Source organism: Echeneis naucrates, chromosome 7, assembly GCF_900963305.1.
Source record: "Echeneis naucrates chromosome 7, fEcheNa1.1, whole genome shotgun sequence".
NCBI classification, from domain to species: Eukaryota; Metazoa; Chordata; class Actinopteri; order Carangiformes; family Echeneidae; genus Echeneis; species Echeneis naucrates.
In genome coordinates, this window is record NC_042517.1 from 17,455,388 (window position 1) to 17,476,142 (window position 20,755).

General features: G+C 41.3%; 2 protein-coding genes across 3 annotated transcripts; both read left to right on the forward strand.

The window, feature by feature from the left end:
* The first annotated feature begins 1,898 nt into the window (after positions 1–1,898).
* On the forward strand, positions 1,899–11,780 carry prpf6 (PRP6 pre-mRNA processing factor 6 homolog (S. cerevisiae)). Of its 2 annotated transcripts, none has more exons than XM_029506089.1 (21): positions 1,899–2,106; positions 2,622–2,784; positions 2,907–3,025; positions 3,167–3,245; positions 3,365–3,553; positions 3,855–3,983; positions 4,104–4,198; positions 4,286–4,442; positions 4,762–4,924; positions 5,750–5,868; positions 6,029–6,247; positions 7,436–7,558; positions 7,645–7,766; positions 8,366–8,504; positions 8,602–8,721; positions 9,573–9,749; positions 9,909–10,042; positions 10,306–10,397; positions 10,565–10,679; positions 10,802–10,928; positions 11,345–11,780. In XM_029506089.1, exons 1-21 carry the CDS (start codon positions 1,919–1,921, stop codon positions 11,495–11,497), a joined length of 2,922 nt encoding a protein of 973 aa, XP_029361949.1. In that variant the 5' UTR covers positions 1,899–1,918; the 3' UTR covers positions 11,498–11,780. The 2 variants fall into 2 exon arrangements, with proteins under 2 accessions (XP_029361949.1, XP_029361947.1); XM_029506087.1 differs by having other exon boundaries at positions 3,365–3,541.
* Positions 11,781–16,222: 4,442 nt separating this feature from the next.
* aar2 (AAR2 splicing factor) lies at positions 16,223–18,563 on the forward strand. The gene is made up of 4 exons (XM_029506868.1): positions 16,223–16,268; positions 16,368–17,274; positions 17,360–17,589; positions 17,790–18,563. The coding sequence occupies exons 2-4, from the start codon at positions 16,509–16,511 to the stop codon at positions 17,955–17,957; spliced, it is 1,164 nt and encodes a 387-aa protein (XP_029362728.1). The 5' UTR covers positions 16,223–16,268; positions 16,368–16,508; the 3' UTR covers positions 17,958–18,563.
* Positions 18,564–20,755: the final 2,192 nt, after the last annotated feature.

The following is a 20,755-nucleotide window of genomic DNA, read 5'->3' on the forward strand; positions in this document are numbered from 1 at the left end:
CCATTTGGTCCTCTGTATCAGGGTACCAATTTGTCTATAATATATGGAGATAAACTAATTCATCATTCTAGACACTGTTTCCTCCTCACAGCTGCATTTTCAGGAAGTACTGCCAAATGTTTTACGGCAGCACATCAAAGGGAATGATTATGGTACAAGCTTCGGTGAGACCACAGTTACTAAGTCAGTCTTTGCCACCCCCCCAAACAGTCATCAGCTATCCTCTACTGCAACTGCCTCCGCAGATTCAGATTCTTACATACTCTTGCCCTTAGGTGTGTGGTGGATTTGTAGTTATGATTATAGAGACACAATTCAATCAAATAAAATTCAGTCTGTCACCTTTTATGGAATACTTAATGCAAGCATTTGGATGTAACATTGGTGCAGCGATTCATGTATTAATTACACTGCAGAGAAAAATAAATCCATTCTTGTGCAAAATAGGTTGGTTGCATTTGTGCTTGGACCAGGCTTTGAAGGATTGCCATGTTGTTAATATTGGCCAGCATAATTAGTGATTTATTTATCACTAAAGAGACTGAGCTGAATCACTTATCTGTGCGTCAGCACTATAATGAGCAGGCAGACATGTAACCTGCTTTGACTGCTTTTACCATATATATATCTATATATATTTAAAGAAAAAAAAAAAAGCTAGTCTAAATTCCAATTCTAATGTCTTCTAATGTGCCTGACTCATCCCAACATCTTCTCCTAGCAGTGAAATAATGTCTGCCCTCCAGGCAATGTAAATGAAGAAAAATGTAAGGAGCTGGACAAAAGCTCAGACTATGGATGGATGAGGTTCAGAGTGATTGAAGCTAATTGATATATGGCTTCACTTCATCTCATGGGATGAAACCCAGAACTGTCAGTGTTAGAAGGTAATTACTTATATTACCATTTCCAGTCTCGTGTCCGAATAAAGACTCTTCAGCATGAATATTTTTCACTCATAATGTGAGATAAGCGAGTGCAGACACACTAGTATCCGTCAGAAGTTTTACAATAGAGTGATCATTTCAAATGGGAGAGCTGTAGTAAAGCATTGAAAATGAAGAATAGGAAGACCAATGAAGTTGGGCAAAATCTAACCCCCAGGGTGTGTTGTCTCTACAAATGCATTAGCCTTGACTTGCCATGTCTCACACAAATTTCCTCTGTGGGAGTATAATTCAACTTGTATTATTATGTTAACTCATGCAGGACACACAAATGTGAAGACATGTATTAACTCAATCGGTCCCATTAGGAAAACCAGCCTATAAGGCACACTTGAAATTTAATTATGCGCAGATATGAACGGCACTAGTGGTTGGAGCTGTTGCCTCACATCAAGACGGTGGAGAGTTCGGTTCCTGGGCCTGGAGTTTACATGTTACCCCGGTGGGTTTCCTCCCACCCTCCAAAGACATCATGTTTGGGTTAACTGGTGACTCCAAACGTAAGTGTGAGTGGGTGTCTGTCTCTGTGATGGACTGGTGACCTGTCCAGGATGCACCCCCCTCGCCCAGTGTGAGCTGAGATTGGCTCCAGCGCCCCGGGAAACGGATAAATGGCGGAAAACGAATGAATGAATGAATGAATTTCAATGAGCCTAGCATTCGTCAGGATGTGGCGCCCTCCCGTGGCTCCTGTGAAGGACTGGGATTTGCAGGAAACGTGAAAATGTTCGGAGGTCATGCTTTCAGTCTCAGTCACACCGCGAATGGAGCGACTGGAGGTGGAAAATGACCGCACTGAAGGATGGACGCTTTGGAGTGAAAACACAAGTTTAAGATAAGCGGAAATCAGCAGTAACCGCTCTGTCCTGTGGGGGCGCTGCTGCGAAGGAAAGACGGCGCTGCCGCTCGTCAATACCGGAAGTGCGACTGTTGTTTATCCGGCCTTGAGTCTCCGTGTCATCGGCGCAACCATGGCCAGCGCTACTGCTAAACAGGCGTCAAAAACTGCCCCTAAAACGTCTGCGGCAGGCGCCGGGGCGGCGGGGGTAAACGGCGGCCCCCCGATAATGCCCCTGGCCTCCCCGCTGATGGGGAAGAAGAAGAAGCCGTTTCTGGGGATGCCCGCTCCGCTCGGCTACGTCCCCGGTCTGGGCAGAGGGTGAGCTAAGATGCTAACAGCTCCTTAGCTAACAAGCTAACTCCTGGCTGATGGATGAAAGACGGTGGTTTAACAAACACGTGTGTCTCCTCGTAATTAAGCAGAAGTTAAAAAAAATTTATTTGTACTTAATTAGTAATTTGGTTACAGTAGCACGTTAAATGAATAAAGATATTTTTTTTCAGTTTCACAAATGGTTGAATTGCTTTGAGCCATCAAAGTATAGTGACCATATTGTTAGACTATGATGCCTTCCATGTGTCATAGAGATAAAAATCTTTGTCACACAAACCTAATGACTTGTTAGCGGTCCCAGCACAAGCTTTTAATGAGTCAACTTAAGTTAATTTATCGAAATGCAAACATTTATTGCAATGCTGTTAAAGCTTGCATAAAAATGCCAAATTGTTTATTACGGATCTTCTATCTGCACGCGCTTTATGAGTCCTAGCCACTGTGTGTGTATGTATATATATATATATATATATATATAAAATCTTAAATCTTCTCTTCAGTGCAACTGGTTTCACCACCCGATCTGATATTGGTCCTGCTCGTGATGCCAATGATCCAGTGGATGACCGACATGCACCACCAGGAAAGAGGACGGTTGGGGACCAAATGAAAAAGAACCAAGATGATGATGATGAAGATCTGAATGATACCAACTATGATGAGGTTCCTATATGTATCTGTTGTAATTCTCATGACTATAAGCAAATCCAAAGTTTACAATAACGTTACTTTGATTATATGTGTTCTGTTTTGTACATCACATTATATTGCCTTTTCTTTTGTAGTTTAATGGGTATGCTGGTAGTTTGTTCTCCAGTGGACCCTATGAGAAAGATGATGAAGAAGCAGATGCCATATACGCAGCATTGGACAAAAGGATGGACGAAAGGCGCAAAGAGAGAAGGTAGTAATGACATCATTTTCTCCTGAGTTTTGACGCAAAACCATAATCTTTCTACATTTTACACAGAGTGTACATGTTAAAAATTCTTTATTATTGATGGTGCACATAAATGTAATTTTTAAAGTTGTCATGTACTTTCAGGGAGCTGAGGGAAAAAGAAGAAATAGAGAAATATCGTATGGAGCGACCAAAAATCCAGCAGCAGTTTTCTGATTTAAAGGTACAAAATTGCATATCATATGCTTAACGTTGTGTTTGAAGTCCTATCTCTGACATTCCAAAGTGTTGCTGTTTATCTATTTCATCCTTGTTTATTCCCCCATTTTTATTTTGTCACAGAGGAAGTTGGCAGAGGTGTCAGAAGAGGAGTGGCTGAGTATCCCAGAGGTGGGAGATGCGAGGAACAAGCGCCAGAGGAATCCCCGTTACGAAAAACTAACCCCTGTCCCAGACAGCTTCTTCTCTAAGCACTTACAGACTGGAGAGAACCACACCACTGTTGACCCACTGCAAGGGGTCAGTATGCATGTTTAAAAAAAAAAATGTTAAAACACATCAGTGAGTGACATAATGTAGTATCAGTGTGCACCAGCAGGAGTCACAATATCTGCTTCAAACTAGAATATCATCCCAACTGTACTTATACATGCTATTTGGTGAGGTTTTTAATGGAATCTAAGGGAACATCTTCTCTGAGAACAAATATGGATATGTGTATATATATAATTTTATCTATGAGTGTCATATGGTCTATATTTTTACAATCCTTTTCAACATGCTCTGAAAAAATTCTCACAGAGACTAAAATATAATTATTTTTCTTTCCTAGCTGGGAGGGCTGAATACCCCTTATCCAGGAAGTATGACCCCTGGTCTTATGACTCCAGGAACAGGAGAGCTTGACATGAGGAAAATCGGTCAGGCCAGGAACACACTGATGGACATGAGGCTCAGTCAGGTTACTGATGCATCCTCCTCAACTCCTTTCACTTTAAATTTTCTCTATGATTCATTCTGTGCTGTTGTTAGTCTGGTTTAATTATTGTCTCTCTCCATATATAAATTTTTCTGTCTTTAGGTGTCTGACTCAGTGAGTGGACAGACCGTGGTGGATCCTAAGGGTTACCTAACTGATCTTAATTCCATGATTCCCACACATGGAGGGGACATCAGGTAGAGACGCTGCTTGATTGGCAGAATTTCTGTGGAATAACTTGTAGTGTATGTGCTTGACAGTCTTTTCTCTCTATTTGTGTCCAGTGACATCAAGAAGGCGAGGCTGTTGCTGAAATCAGTCAGGGAGACCAATCCTCATCACCCTCCTGCTTGGATCGCCTCTGCCAGATTGGAAGAGGTGACTGGTAAACTGCAGGTGGCAAGAAACCTCATCATGAAAGGCACAGAGATGTGTCCGAAGGTAAAGGGTCATGGACAGTTCACTAACCAGGCTGAGGCCCTTTGTGCATGTGCAAATAGATGATATAGTGATATTATTAGCTTGGCCAGACTAGAAGTTGTAGAAAAGTTTGTGTTAGTTTGCTTAACTTCTAACAGCTAATGTAATAGTAGGTCCATACTGGGTCTTAGTATTACTGATCGTGAAAATAAGTATTTCAACTCACACAGGAATTTGATGACACAAAGATGCTGCTCACATAGGTTAGGAAAAAGGCCTTTGCCTTCCTATTATTTTTCTAAGTATTTAACTTTTCTAAGTATTTTTCTCTGCTCACCAGAGTGAGGATGTGTGGCTGGAGGCAGCCCGGCTTCAGCCTGGTGACACAGCTAAAGCTGTGGTTGCACAGGCTGTCCGCCACCTGCCACAATCGGTTCGCATTTACATCAGAGCTGCAGAGCTGGAGACAGACGTCAGGGCTAAGAAACGAGTCCTTAGGAAGGGTAAGGCTGTGTAATATCACCTGTAAGTGATACTTTTAGCTGCTGCTTTGTGTCTATCCATTGTTATTTTGAGAAAACTGCAGGTAAAACTTTTTGAAAGCCACATTTCTGTTTTGTTGTTTTGAAGAGATGTTTCCCAACAGTTCCTCTATAAATGAATACTGGAGTTGCCTGCCAAAATGAAGACTAATTTCTGACAGCAAAAATTTTCAACCAGTCTCAATCTGTCCTTTATGTCATTAAAAGCACCCACACAGAAATACTCATTCCCTGCACAAGATAAGATAATAATCCTGTATTAGTCCCTCAAATGGGGAAATTTGCATGTATTCCAAGTATTACATAAAGGATTTTATAACGATTACATTTGACAGCTGTGGTTCTGGTCTTTTGTCAAGGCCAGACACTCTAATTGAGCTATGGTGTCAATGCCCTAACACACACACACGCATTTTGTGTTTCCCAGAAGCATACCCCAATAACAAAGATGGATGTGAAGCTTCCTCTGTAAAAGCTCTCTACATGTTTAGTTGCCAGTGTCATGGTTATCTCCATTACACAAACAAGGCTCTTTCCTTTCACCCAGACTCGATTGAACTACTATCTATTTCCTACTGCAGAATACCATTGTGTTTGTATTTGCTGCTTTTGTGTTTACTGGGACTCATTGTGCAACTACTTTAAATCTATGTCTGTGCATTTATTAAAATGTGTAAATAGTTTATTGCCTTGAGCAGCACAAAGTCCTGCTCATACAGTGTTATTCACTAAGAGTAAAAGTTAAAATGAAATGAGTTCACAAATATATCATTGTTAACCATGTAGCCCTCGAGAATGTGTCCAAGTCAGTGCGACTGTGGAAGACAGCTGTTGAGCTGGAGGAGCCAGAGGATGCCAGAATCATGCTTAGTCGAGCAGTGGAGTGTTGTCCTACTAGTGTGGAGGTACACATATTGGCGCTATAAATATATATATATATAATTTTTTTTTTTTTCCTTCTAACTTCAAACATTTGCCATTAACTGCATGCTCCACGCTCTAATGTAACAAAATTAACCCTTGCATCAACTTCAATGGCTAACAGGTTCTGTCTGTCCTCTCTAGCTCTGGCTGGCACTGGCCCGGCTAGAGACGTATGAGAATGCCCGTCGTGTCCTGAACAAAGCTCGAGAAAACATTCCCACTGATCGTCACATCTGGATCACTGCTGCCAAGTTGGAGGAGGCCAACGGCAACACTCAAATGGTGGACAAGATCATTGACAGAGCCATCACCTCTCTGCATGCCAACGGTGTGGAGATCAACCGAGAGCAATGGATACAGGTGTGTTCCTGGGCCATGTCATTTTGTTGACATCATAGAGAAAGGGGGGGGGGTAGGATTTGCAGGAAAGCAGCTTGTAGAAGAATAAACTGCTGCATTGAATACGTAATTAAGACGATATAATGTATATACTTTCAAAACAGACAAACTTTTATGAGTGGGCAGATTATATTGACGTGTTTCTGAAACTGCCACTAAAATCATATGTTAATAGACACTTAAATGTTGCATTGAATCGTTAAGTACAGTGCCAAAGACTTTGGGGAATTTTTGTAATCTTGAGTCAACATGTCTGAGACACTTCAGGAAAAACGAAACTGAATACAGGATATGTTGCTGAGCTATTGGTCTGGAGTAGATTATCTACATGTGAGTAATAAAATGGTAACTTGGTTAGTTTGTCTTTATGAGTCATGAGTCAAGAGTCTAGAAAATTAATTTCTTAGTCCAGTTGTCCTGAATTGCAGTGAAAAGCTGAACACAAACTAACTCTACAGTGCTGACGTTACACTGTAGCAATACATCAGCATTGTTTGTAAATCCTGTCTGTCTTCTAATTATGATCAGCTGACTAGAATGATTGACATAGATTTTTTACTTTTTGATTATATAGTTGAATAAACCTGTGAATTATGAGGTGAAGAAATGAATGATTGGATCTCTAAAACTCCAAAGTTGAGGGAGACTACTTGTTGAGGGAGACTGACTCATAGGTTTGTCAGCTCTGGTAGCATGCCAGCTCACTTTGGCAAAGTTGCTTGCAATTTTATCTAGGAGCAGAAATGGAGCAGAAGCCAATACTTTGTTTAGTGCTGTTCAGTTTTGCAATCATAAGCCTTCATATCAATCCTTTCTCCCATGTTTCTCCTTGACAACTTGGCCTTTCTACCGCTGGCAAAATTGGTGGTTACTGTGATAGGTTTATTAAGTCTATTATCCAAGGCAATCATTCCAACACCAGTGACAGATGAACTTCATAGGATTTGGCATTTCTTTAGAGATTAATTTTGTGTGGATTCCTTATAAAAGACTCATTAAGTTCTCAGTAAATTGTCAACATGGATGTCAAAAAGTAAAATGCTGATCAACATTGGTAAGTAGTTTATACCTGAATGCTTTAAATTCTGTCAGTGTTCCACCCGCAGCTTCTTCAGATTTTCTTCTCTGAAGTTTCTGCTTGTTTTGTAGGATGCAGAAGAGTGTGACAAAGCGGGGAGCGTGGCTACCTGTCAGGCTGTGATACGGGCTGTCATAGGGATTGGTATAGAGGAGGAAGATCGGAAACACACCTGGATGGAGGATGCAGAAAGTGTGAGTAGTGAAAAGTATAGGGCCCCTCGTGAAGTCATTTGCTGTCAAACTTTATGTCACTAAGATGCTTTTCTCTCGTGTTTCAGTGTGTGGCTCATGGAGCGCTGGAATGTGCCAGGGCCATCTATGCTCATGCCCTGCAAGTGTTCCCCAGTAAAAAAAGTGTTTGGCTCAGGGCTGCCTACTTTGAGAAAAACAATGGCACCAGGTGACCAGATTTGTTTTTTAAATGTTGATTTGGATGATCTGACAGTTGTATATTGTGACAATCACTGTGTACTTTGTAGCTAATTGCAGTGATTAGAGGTGGTTACATTTTACTATTGTAGCAACTGCCCTCATATTCCAGTAATATGAATTCACAATATGTGCTCAAACCCACAGAATAATTCCCTGCTTCAAGGCTGTGTGTATTTATCAAGTATTTTTTCTCAATTCATAATGCTAAGTGCTTCACACTAACTTGCAGAATAAACCATGCTGGTTATTTAAATTAACTAATAGTCAATTTTAGTTGACTATTAGTTAATCTGATATTTTGGGATTATATGCCAGACTAGAAGCATCTGCAGGGAAAATACAATAAGTCCAAAAACTGAACCTTTTGGGCAGTGATAAGTACCTAGAGCTGCTACTTTTTAAAAATAACATTTGAATAATAAACCACCAATTTCTTCTGGCATAACTGCAAATAGACTTTAAATGGCATTGATGCAATGACCATTTTGAAAACAGTTTTTTCGGATTCTGCTTTTCTCTCCTTTAACTCCCATCCATTATTCTTTCATGGCTCATTGCCTCTCTCAGGGAGTCTTTGGAAGCCCTGCTGCAGAGGGCTGTGGCTCACTGCCCCAAGGCAGAGGTCCTGTGGCTGATGGGTGCCAAGTCCAAGTGGCTGGCTGAAGATGTGCCAGCAGCCAGAAGTATCCTGGCTCTGGCCTTCCAGGTATTTATGCAGTCATGCAAACTTTGTTTCCTTTTCCTTTGTTTCTCCCTGTCTTACCCATGTGTTCTCTCTGTCCCAACTTCTTTACTTTTTAAAGGCTAACCCTAACAGTGAAGAGATCTGGCTTGCTGCCGTCAAATTGGAATCTGAAAATAATGAGTATGAAAGAGCCCGTCGACTGCTGGCTAAAGCTCGCAGCAGTGCCCCGACAGCCAGGGTGAGTGTGTGTATGTGTGAGATTGAAAACAAATAAAGGATTATATGATCTGCACAAACCTACTAATCTGGCCTCCCCATGAGGTGTTAATGCATCCATATATACTGGAATCCTTCAGTGCACTCAAGTGGTATTTGGTTGATTAACTAAAGAAGAGTAGGTTCCCCTCTTTAAAGACGGATGCTCTAAAAATGTTAACTATTTTGGCTGTCAATTCCAGCAGAAGTGTTTCTTCTGTCCTTGTATGCTCCAGCTGTCCTTGCATGACCCTATGTACTGAAACAGTTTGTTTTGCATTTGTTAATGGAATAAATTGAGCTCTGACGCACGTTTTTTTTAATGCCTTGATAATCTGTTTTTTTTTTTTCTTTTCTTTTCTTTTAGCCCCATGTTTAATTAGAAATTAATAGTGAATTATACTTGAGGAAGTTCCTACAAACATGTTGTTTTTGTCAGGCTCAGGCTTGCCAGGTTTCTACATTTCAAAACACTCAGTTTGACAGATGCTGTCAGTAATGCTCTATCAGGGCTATCTGATCTTGTATCATCTGACAGCTATGACTAAGCTTTAAGATGGTTGTACTGATTGTCCTGATAGATAAGACAGCTTCATGGTTTTATTGAAGCATTTGGGCTATGCCCTTAAAAGTTGGCATTCAATACATTTGAAAGGTGATACGTTTAATATTATGTGTTGCACTACAGACATTTTAAATTATTTTTTTTATTATTATCATTATCCTATGTTAAGTTTATTAAAACCCCAAGGCAATTAGAAGGTAAGATCAAGAGCCCTGTTTATACATGTTACCTGGTTGAACAGCTTGTGTGTTTGTTTGTCATCACTACAGGTATTTATGAAATCAGTAAAGCTGGAGTGGGTGTTGGGAAATATAGAGGCTGCCCAGGAACTGTGCACTGAAGCCCTGAAACACTACGAGGACTTCCCAAAACTTTGGATGATGAGAGGCCAAATAGAGGAGCAGTGTGAAAACATGGACAAGGCCAGAGAGGCCTACAACCAAGGGGTGAGGTGGGGGAAGTGTCAGAGAGGGGGGTTTTGTATAGGTGGTGTAATAATGCAAGGTCTTAGGACGTTTCTTGGAATTTTATGGTATGTGTGTTTGATGAAAAATTGTGTTTCCCTGATGAATGTAAAACATAATTTCTCGCTTGTTTTTTTGTAGTTGAAAAAGTGCCCCCACTCTGTGGCCCTGTGGTTACTGCTGTCTCATCTTGAAGAAAGAGTGGGACAGCTGACCAGAGCCAGAGCAATCCTGGAGAAAGCACGACTTAAGAATCCCCAGAGCCCTGAGCTATGGTAAGAAACACACTTTCGAGGCATCCTGTGCAGATTGTTTTATTTATTTAAATTTTTTGGTAGAAAAGGAAAACAATATTTTCATTGCTACATGTAAATTTGAGGTTAAAATACAAAATAATACAAAAATAAAATACAGCTCAGACACCCAAAAAGGATGGATGTCAACTTAAAAAACAGAATGACTCCACCTCCCAATAAAAACTGACAAAACTCAAAACGGCACATCTAAAATAATGTGTGTGTGATCCTTTTCTAACTAGGTTGGAGTCAGTAAGGCTGGAGTTCAGGGCCGGTCTGAAGAACATCGCCAACACACTGATGGCCAAAGCTCTTCAGGAATGCCCCAGTTCAGGTGAGAATACAGTATTGGTATCTTAGGATGTTTGCAAATTTACTTCAAAAAATCTATTTCCAAAACACATCAGGGTACAGACATGTACACACAAAAAGGTCATTTTCAGTTACTTTCTTTCTGTCTAATTCTCAATTTCACTCCACTCCCCGATTCTTCCTCCAAAGGAATCCTGTGGGCTGAGGCTGTGTTTTTGGAGGCAAGGCCCCAGAGAAAGACGAAGAGCGTGGATGCTTTGAAGAAGTGTGAACATGATCCCCATGTCCTGCTCGCTGTTGCCAAGTATGACCATAGCTTTTGACCGTTTGCCACCCAATATTTCAATATTTATCTCTGCATTTTCTACATTTGGAGTGACTTTTGTTTTTATTTATTTTCCAATAATCTTCATGTGCACATTTCAGGTTGTTTTGGAGTGAGCGTAAGATCACCAAAGCCAGAGAGTGGTTCCTCAAGACAGTTAAGATTGAGCCTGACCTTGGAGATGCTTGGGCTCTGTTCTACAAGTTTGAGTTGCAACATGGAACAGAGGTAAGAATCTTAGTATCTGTCCTTATCTGGGTATGAGCGTTGTGTGTGTCAATACTGGACACTGCAGATTAATAACAAGCAACGTAAAAAAGATGAATTCCATGATTTAGTTGGCACAATTTTCAGCCATGAGGCATCTATTAACTCAACTGCTGTTACTATGTTGGGCAGCTTATATTGTATCATAAGGATGTAAATTTCTCTGTGGTAAATGAGTGACAATATTTTTTGAATATTTTTGAAACTTTGGGTGGAGGAGTGCATAGCGGAATATATGATTTTTGTGACTCTAACATAATTTGCACCATACATATGTAGATGTATAATACACACCATACTTTCTCTTATTCATAGACAGAACCAAAAATTGTGTGTGTGTGTGTGTGTGTCTTAACTCATTGTTGTACATCCACCAGGAGCAGCAGGAAGAAGTGCGAAAGCGCTGTGAGAATGCGGAGCCACGCCACGGTGAACTGTGGTGCGCCGAGTCCAAACACGTCCTGAACTGGCAAAAGAAGACAGGAGAGATCTTAGCGCTGGTAGCCAGCAAGATCAAGAACACCTTCTGAGAGTGGGAAAATTTGGACTGAAAACACCTGGAGGTCTCTGGCAGTCACAAGTCTTACAGGGAACAGCTATGGACAAGTGCAACTGTTGTTTTCTACCTGGATATGGACATCTCTGGAACACACATCCACACGTACCCCTTTACGTTTTTCATGTTTTATTGTTTTACAAGCTGAAATGTCTGTTCCATTTACCAATAAGAAAATATGTAAAGTGAAAGTAGTATGAAATTCAAACCCTTCTTTGTGAATATGTAGCAGGAGCAATAAAAACAGATGAGCAGAGGTTTGAACTATTGAGGAAATTCTTTGCTTCGTTATTGAGATCTTTGTCTTGTTTGCAATTAATACTTTTCTGGATTTTATAGCAGAATGCTGCAGATTACCTTTTTGCATTTCTCAGTATTTGACCACCGCCATCGTACCCTCCAGCTATAGTAGCTTTTCAGGACGAAACATAGGTTTTTATTATGGTATCTCCCTTGTTTTGGTTTCCCGCCTGCCTTTAGGCAAACTATCAGTTAGTTGAGGTTTTCCCACACATACTATGTTGTTTATTTGCTGAACAAATAGTTTTATGTGGTAGGCAAAAGCAGCATGTGCCAGTTGTGTAATTCAAAGGCAGAAAACCACTTCCCACCAATAAAAATGCCATGCTGTCAGGTTTTTGTACTATTTGTAGTTCAAAAGGCTAACAGAATGGTAAAGTAGGTCACAGGTTACAGCTAGACTCTTCAATGTTTTTATCAAATGTGGATTCATTCATCTGTTCATCTGTTTTCACTCTGACATTTCTTCGTTTTTTTCTGTCTTTATTTTTTTTTTGTGGTGGCTGTATGAGAACTACAGCAAAACCCTTTTCTGTTTGGACAGAGCTCTTGAAGTGATCAGCTGTTATTGTCCAAAATTTTGCTTTGGTAACAAAACATCCAAACATCTTATTTTAGGGGAATTTTATGTAAACATTTTGTCCAAGTGGATATGTCAGTGGTGTAGATCTTGCTTTGTCTCTTCAACAATACATGAGTGATTATAAACTGTTTGTCAGGTATTATGTATGTGACTGTGTGATTTTGTTTTTTTGTTGTTTTTTTTTTTCAGGGTGGTTGTAATGATCAGGTTTTTTTTTTATTGCACAGCTCACTTGAAATGTGTTTTCAAATATTTTGAAGGAATCCAATAAACATAGTTTATTGCACCACTTCCACTTTCTCCCGAAAAAGTGAAATTATATGGAGGTTTGTTATTTGGATGTCAGATCAGTTCTTGGTTTCAGTGTATTTTTTTTTTTTTTATGTATTGTTTTAGTCCAGGGGCTCAGCCCGCACTCGTCCTCCCATGCAGTTCCCATCATGCTCACCCCTTTGGTGGTCCTGGATGGGATGTCACTGTAACTTCAGGTTAAAATAATAACTTATCACGCATCGTTTCATACTTGAGAGTGCTTTGATCCCCAGCAGCTCACTCAGCAGTAAGAGGTCCCGTCCTCTGGAAATGTATGCCCATTAAATCACACCGGCTCTCCACAGCGCTCCTCCTCGACATCACAGGCATATGATTGATTACAGAAGTTTGCCTTGACTTGATCGGAGTGGAGTTTGGTGAAATCCTAAGCCCGGCGTCAGCAATCCATGACAGGGAAGGAAAGAGGAGCAGCGGTGACTTTGTTGATGCTGGAAATCACGTAAGCCCTTATCGGAAGTCTGTCCGCCGGTGTGTTAACTGATCCGCCTCAAGTGCGAAAAATTACTGGGGGAAAAAAGGTGCTTTTCATACAATGAGCGCCACCGGATCAGGAGTAATTCACTGGATCCTGCAGGTGCTGGCAGAGAGGGGTTTACTCGTCTGAGGAGCCTGAAGAAGAACATGATAAATGGTAAGAGTGGTTTTCACATCTGGTGCGTATTTACGCAACGACGCAACATGAAATTTACACTGGTGAGGTTTCATGTCTGCGTCCGTCAATACTGTCAATTCTGCACTGACTCTGCTGACGTTGGTCAGCCTGGCGAGTGATCTGAACGGCTGGAAAGTGACGGCTGCTAAGGCACTTTGGGTTTTATATTTATTTCATTATTTCTAACTGCTGTTAATAACATTTCCATGGATCTACTTGAACATATAAACATGTTTCTCCACATGACCTGACATTTTAGACTTTGGTTCCGATTTTTGTTGAATACCCACTGGATCTGTTAGGGAAAAAAAAAAAAAAAATCAAATAAATCTACATCACGATTCACAAATGTTACTATACACAAAGTTTGCTTTTAATTTGTAGTTGAGTATTTGCAAAAATGCAAACTTATTCAGTTGCATATTCAATTCATTTTCATCTAATACAAGTAATATTTCCGAATCAAAATGGGTTCATTTATAAAAGTGGAAGGAGATTGCACACTTTGTGATGGCAGGTCGTCAGCGTGTTGGCCAAACGACGTTTGAACATTTTCAATGAAAGCTGCACTTTTTCTTTGAACTTGTCCTCGCGAGACCCCGAAATGAATAGATTTCAGAAAATATGTGTGCGTCATATGATGTTTTCATTTACAGATTGTCCTCATTACAAATAACACCAAATAAGTCTTGTGCATCCCAGCAGAGGATTCTGGGTCTTCTTTTAGTCTTTAAGTCAGTGTGGACCTGTTCTTCATATAAAACTAGTAAGGACACACACTTGTCTTTTTTGTAGTGTCTGACCGGAACTCTACTCCGCAGTGTGCTGGTGGTTCTCTTGTTGGCAGACACTTGTGGTAAACGTAGATGTAATTATAAAGAAATATTGGGCTCCTACAGAGAAGTCATCTTCGTTGAGCTGCAGAATCTGGTATGTTGCAATTATTGCTACGGACTATATGCATTTCCTTTGTGACTTTGATGCAAACATTTTTAAGGTTAAAGTTGTTTTTTTTTTTTTTTTTTTTTGTCTTTATTTAAATATGGTCTAGATGTTTATTGAAGGCAGATGGCATTGATGTGGGCTGCAATGTTTACATGTCTGATGAGAGGCTGCCCTCCAGTGTTTGTTCTCTGATCATTGTAGCTGATAGAGTCCCATCTTGTTTTCTTTTATGAAGGACAGGCCATTTCCATTTCTGACAGTTAATCCATATTTGCTTATTCTTTTGCAGAATTTGACAGGTTCATATGATACCACCAAAGAAAGAGAACCATGTCCCCCAGGAAAGGTAAATGGCTCTGCAGTGTATATATAGTACACTTTTATGGACAGACTAGTAATTAATTTCAGTCCTGATACTGATCCTAACGTTCTGTGTTTGACAATAAGCCATCACATAACTGAGGGCAATATGAAGTTTGATTTCTGTTTATCGTAAAATATGAGCATATGCAGTTTTTTTCCATATCATTGCCATCTCTTGTTCCATGACAGGTACGTCGCATCCTGGTTTCAATTTATGGTATGACACAGCAGATTCTGTGTCAGAGGGGTAGCAAGCAGCCCTCTGACCTGGAAAGGCCACTGCAAAGCATGGAGCAGCTTATAATTCACAACTGCAGTCCTGATTACCTGGTGAGGAGAGATAGAGAGAAATAACTAAATAAATCTTTCATTTTTGAGCCTATTTTGAATCTTGGGGTTGGGGAAATGGTTTGCAGATGGCCAATGTATGGATTCAAAGTTATCCTTAATAATGCTAATCTGATAAAACCCTTTCAAGGTAACGAACTGAGTGGTAACTGCATAGTGTTTTTCTTTTCAGGGGAAGACAATCTCTTGTTCAGGTGTGCAGAAAATACGAGGAAAGAAGAGGAAGAGGATCAGGTTAATCAAAGTTATCAGGGCACTGATAACTTGTTGGCAGAAACTTCAGAGTGTATATATGCTCTCAAAGTAGGAAATGTTCTGTCTTCAGAGCCCCGCTCGCCTGCTACTTTCTCACGAAGAGATTACTTGTTTTCCAGCAAATCCATCGCATCAAGCAGATGATACTATGAATGACCCGCTGGACTTTCAAATGCGATGTCATGAATGTTTACAGTTGTTAAGTTCTCAGTGTTTAAACTAAATCCAACTTTGCATGCTCCCTGTTTTATGAAAGAGTTTTAGAGTAACCATGGATAAGCTAAAACTACTTACAATGCATTCAAGTACTTTTAGAAGACATTTTCCAAGGTCTCTTTTTTGTAACAACCTTTATTTTTGTATGGCAAGCCATGTACCCTTGAAATGTTTCTCTCCCACTTATTTTTTATATGCCATGTAATAAAAAGTTTAATGCCTTTTCATTAATATTGTTATTGTTATCAATTTTTATTGGTCTAATATATTTGGTTTCATTGGCGTATCTTGCACAAAGCCAACAGCAGATTTCTAATGTTTACAATACGTTTTTCTCTGTTAACATCTTATATATGGCAATAAATTAATGAATGTCAAGAAAAAAAAAAACACATTTATATATAGTAGAAGAGCATTACTTAATGTACATTATATTTCCTTCGTATCTTAGGAGTCTTTGGCCATTGTTAAAAGCGGTCTATAAATAAAATGTATGATTCTTTCTTTTATTCTTGTCCTTATCTTATCATTATTATTTAGAGACCCAGGTGGATTAAAAAAGTGAATCAACAGTCTAAACTATTTCATTATATCTTTCGGGTTGAGATTGTAATTGAAGCAACCTGGGTGCCTCGGAACGGAGACCACAGAGAAGCAGACCCTTTCTGATACGCAGTTTCCACCCGGAGCAGATTAAATGTTGCACAGCCTCGACCAAACGATTTCTCAACGGCGCGTTACATCAACAAGGTATCGTTGCTGTAAAAACACACTGTTTGTCGTGCTGTAGTACAGTCCTATGTTTTAAACGGGCTCGGTTAAATGTTTTATTATCGTTGTATTTTTCAGAGGAAGAACTCTGCTCGGACAAATTCAGAGGAAATCTGACTGAACATGACCGACTGCCGCACAACATTAAACAACAGAGTTTAGTTTTTGCGCTTTCTGGTCTTAGGAAGTTTTAGTCAAGTGGTCTCCGTCTGAGCAGACATGGCCAGCAGCAGCTGTGCAGACCTGGATCCAGATGTTGCCCTCAGGCTCTTTGAGGAGGGGGCCACCCTGGTCCTGTTGGGGGTTCCCCGGGGTACAGAGCTCGGGATCGACTGTAAGAGCTGGCAGGTAGGTCCTCGTTTTCGTGGGGTGAAGATGATCCCCCCGGGCCTGCACTTCCTCCACTTCAGCTCCGTTAACCTGCCGAGCTGTGGGAGTGAAATCGGCCCAAAGACGGGTCTCTTTCTTTCTCTCAAACCCAGAGAGATTCTGGTGGCCAACTGGGATCCCAAAACGGAAGATCTGGACTTCTCTGACTCCAAAAATGAAGAGGAGGTGAGCCGCATCCGGGCATCCTTGCAGGAGCTGGATCCTTACCTGGGTCCCTATCCGTATGAGGTGATGAGGAAGTGGGTGTCCTTCACTGACCACCTGAGCGAGGAGGTGGCCAACAACCTGCAGCCTCTGTCCGGCAGGATATGTGCCTTCAGCGACGTCATTCCTGAGGTGGAGTTCAGACACACCAAGGACCGGGCGGAGCAGCCGAGGAATGACACCGCCTGTCAGAGCATGAAAGAGGGACTCGACAGGCTCCCCAGGATGAAGCAGAGGGAAGGGACGGAGCTGCGCTTCTCTGATATCCCCAAGAAAACCTACCCCCCGGGGGCAACACCAGCAGAGATCACTCAGTGGAGTCTAGACCTGAGCTATGCCCTGGAGACTCTGTTGGAGAAGAACCACAAGCTGCAGCCTCTCAACCTGCTCGGTATGTGCTAAGCACGCAAACTTCATGTTTATCAGAGTCGCACACAGTGTAATTTGATATGTTTAAACTCAATTTCTTGTCTCAGGTGAGCTGCAGTTTGCCTTCGTGTGTTTCCTCATTGGAAATGTGTATGAGGGCTTTGAGCACTGGAAGCGTCTCCTAGCTCTGTTGTGCCGCTCTGAAGGAGCCATGAGGAAGCATAAGGAACTCTATTTGGGGCTCATCACTGTGCTCTACCACCAGCTTGGAGAAATCCCGCCTGATTTCTTTGTTGACATTGTGTCACAGGACAACTTCCTCACATCCACCTTGCAGGTACGTGCCCAAAATGCTCCTATAACTTATTATTGAAGGACTAATATTACTTATTTCACGTAAATAAATAGTAAAGTATTCAGTATATCCAGATGCATCCGTGATCATGGAAGGCTTTATAACTGATAATTGTTGTCATAAGTTGTTCATGTTCAAAATTCAGATCCATTAACACTGTTTCGTTTATCTTTTTTCCACAGGACTTTTTCCAGTTCATCAGTGGGCCCGGTGTAGACGGCGCGCTCCGTAAGAGGGCGGAGAAGTTCAAAGCCCACCTGACCAAGAAGTTTTGTTGGGACTTCGATGCCGACCTTGACGACTGTGCCCCCGTGGTGGTGGAGCTGCCAGAAGGTGTTACAGTCGACTGAGACTGCAATGGACTTAATATCCATTACTGGAAGCAGGAGACAGGACTGAAACTATCTGTACCTGAGGGAGGAAGGTGAGTCCTGTTGTCTAACAGCAGACCCACAAAAAAGTTCAACTCTGCGCTCAGGTTGTACCCTATTATAAAGAAAACAACCAAAATCGTACTTTATACAGAACTGCTGTGTACTAAATATTAGTGGTGCCCCCTGGTGGTGTTTTTTCTAAGGTCATAAAGCATGTTGTGCTGCTTCCTGGTCTTACAGCCACTGTTGCATCATATTTATCACCAGGACCAGTCCCATTGTATTTTTCTTTTTAACTCATGGTGTTTAATAGTTGTCAACTTAATGACTGGTAAGGTTAAAATAAAATACACTTAAACTTCTCATCTTCATTTGTAAAGCTATTTCTAAAGAGTCTTGTTAGACAAAAAGAAAAGAGTTAGTTACCCTTGTGATTTTGTGCCGCTTTCATTAAAAATAACTTGTTTCATGTTGATGAATCCTTTGGTTTTTACTTAGCAAGATCACATCACAGCTCAAACATTTTCCCAGCCAACTTACTATTGTATGATTTTATTTGATCAAAATATCTACAAATAAAAACAAAACGTTTGATGCTAAATAAGTGAGCAGTGATTTTAACTTTTTGGTGGTGCTGTTCTTGACCATTAATCTTTCTGGACTCCTCCCTTTCTCTTCCACTAGATGGCAGTCAAAAGCTTTTTGGGGGATTATTTACAACTTTGTGCTTTTTCTGTACATTATTGTATAACACACATTCACCTGCAATACAAAGCTTCTAGATTTGGTGCTGTGGAAATGAGGCTCTTTGCACAATCTGTCCAGGTTAAACAAGGGTTGGAAATCATCGCTAATCCCTCTCTGACATCACTGCAGATGATTTGTGAAGAATAACAGGTGGTAAGTATGTGCTGCGCAGATAACAACTAAATCAATTGGATAGCATATTTAAATGCAGTTCATTGGCTGTGCGTGTACATTGTAAAATTGGGCATTGATGGATGGGTCAAGCCTGGGTCGCTCCATCCACTCATTTATTTATCAGCTGCCCCTCCCACACCTTCCCTTTCTCCAGCTGGACGTCTTTGCCCTGCCATGCCATAAAGTTGCTGTGAAAGGGACTAAAGCACTGTAATGCAATTATCTCAGTCACTCGAGTCTGACCGTGTTGATGGAGAGCCAGATACTAATACAAGAAATCTGCCCTGAAGACAGAGGGGATTGTGAAATGTATGGTAGTGCTAGGGTTTAAGACTAAACCCAAAATGCATGCACATCTTAAAAGAAGATCAGTGCTGTATTTGTGGTCCACTCTGAGACCACGGGGGCCCTGTGTTATGTTGGTCGCTATTTTCCTTTTAAATGTGATTAGATGGAGAAAATGGCTTGGAGCACATGGTGGAAATATATCTGCACAACATGGAAGGAAATGTAGTCAGATTATTTGTCCGTTCGTTTTCCTCCGGGGAAGAAATACGGCACATTGTCAATGAAGACAGTCTCTGAAAAGACCCTAATGGGACCTCCACTATTCCAGCCACTCCACTAGAGTTGGAATCATAGTGTACAGCAGGTGAGCAAACCAACCAGAAGTCCAGATTCTTTGTGCCGCACACATCCTCCTCACCCACAGTGAACAACATCCAGCCTCGTTGCTGTTATGGCAACCGTTTTCCTTTCGATCGCCCTCATCTGTTTGTTTTGGTGCAGCAGCCTTGAGAAGTGAGGCACGCTGGGAAACGGGCTGTGTTGATTGTGCCGAACCTCAAAGCCTGGCAGAGCCTGTCAGTCATAGTGGAGCTTTCTCTTCATTAGATTAGAGCTGGTCATTTCCATGGAGCTCATACAAGCTGCTCACGCCGCCAGTGTAAACATCGGCCCCTTTTTGTCTCAGTTTCTCACCTACTCTCCTCCCCCCTGTTACGGCAGCAGGGAGGATGGATATTGGTGTGTTCATGTGTATTTGCAACCTCTTGACCAAGTCTCGTGATGTTAATTATCGATTTCCCCAGTGCTTTCTGATGAGCCAAGCATCTGCGATAGATAGGGTCAATTTGGTCAACACAGACATTCAGTGCTTTTTTTCCACTGTTTTTCAGGCTACTGGCTGTCATCTCTCCACCTGCTACCTGTCTCACTGATGTGAAGTCCCTTTAGTTCTATAACCTCTTTGATGTGCGGCGAAAATGCCTATTATAATGAATAACTTGACAAAAAGTTTCTGTGTTTTAATTTTTCTTAGTGGTAAGATTACATGTGAGGAAAGAGTCTTTACCGAACCGGAAAACAATAATCATAATTCAAAAAAAAAATTAATAATAAAAAACAATAATCCTGAAAGCAAATACTCGTGGGCAGCAGCGCAAAGACTAGCTCTGGTAAACTAACTGTCACGAGAAGTCTCTTCTTATGCATCTGTCCACACACACGTCTAGCTGCTGCTTTCTCGCTCCTTTTGTCTTGGAGTTCTCTCTCTGTGTGTGTGTGTGTGTGTGTGTGGATGACCAGGCTGGGGTTCTTCTGCTGCAGTACCTGTGGGCCTTCACATGTGTGACTCGCATGACCCAAATGCAAGGCAGGCACGTGTACATTTTCCCAGGACATGTATGAGTGTGCACCGCGGGGGCGCGTGAACGTTGTGAGCTGTGGTGCCCAGACATATGGACGAGGGCAGGTGCTATAAGTGGTCGAGGTTAAAAATTCCTCCTGGAAATTTCATACACAGCGTTGGGGGGGACAAAGAGAGAGAGAGAGAGAGTGTGTGTGTGTGTGTG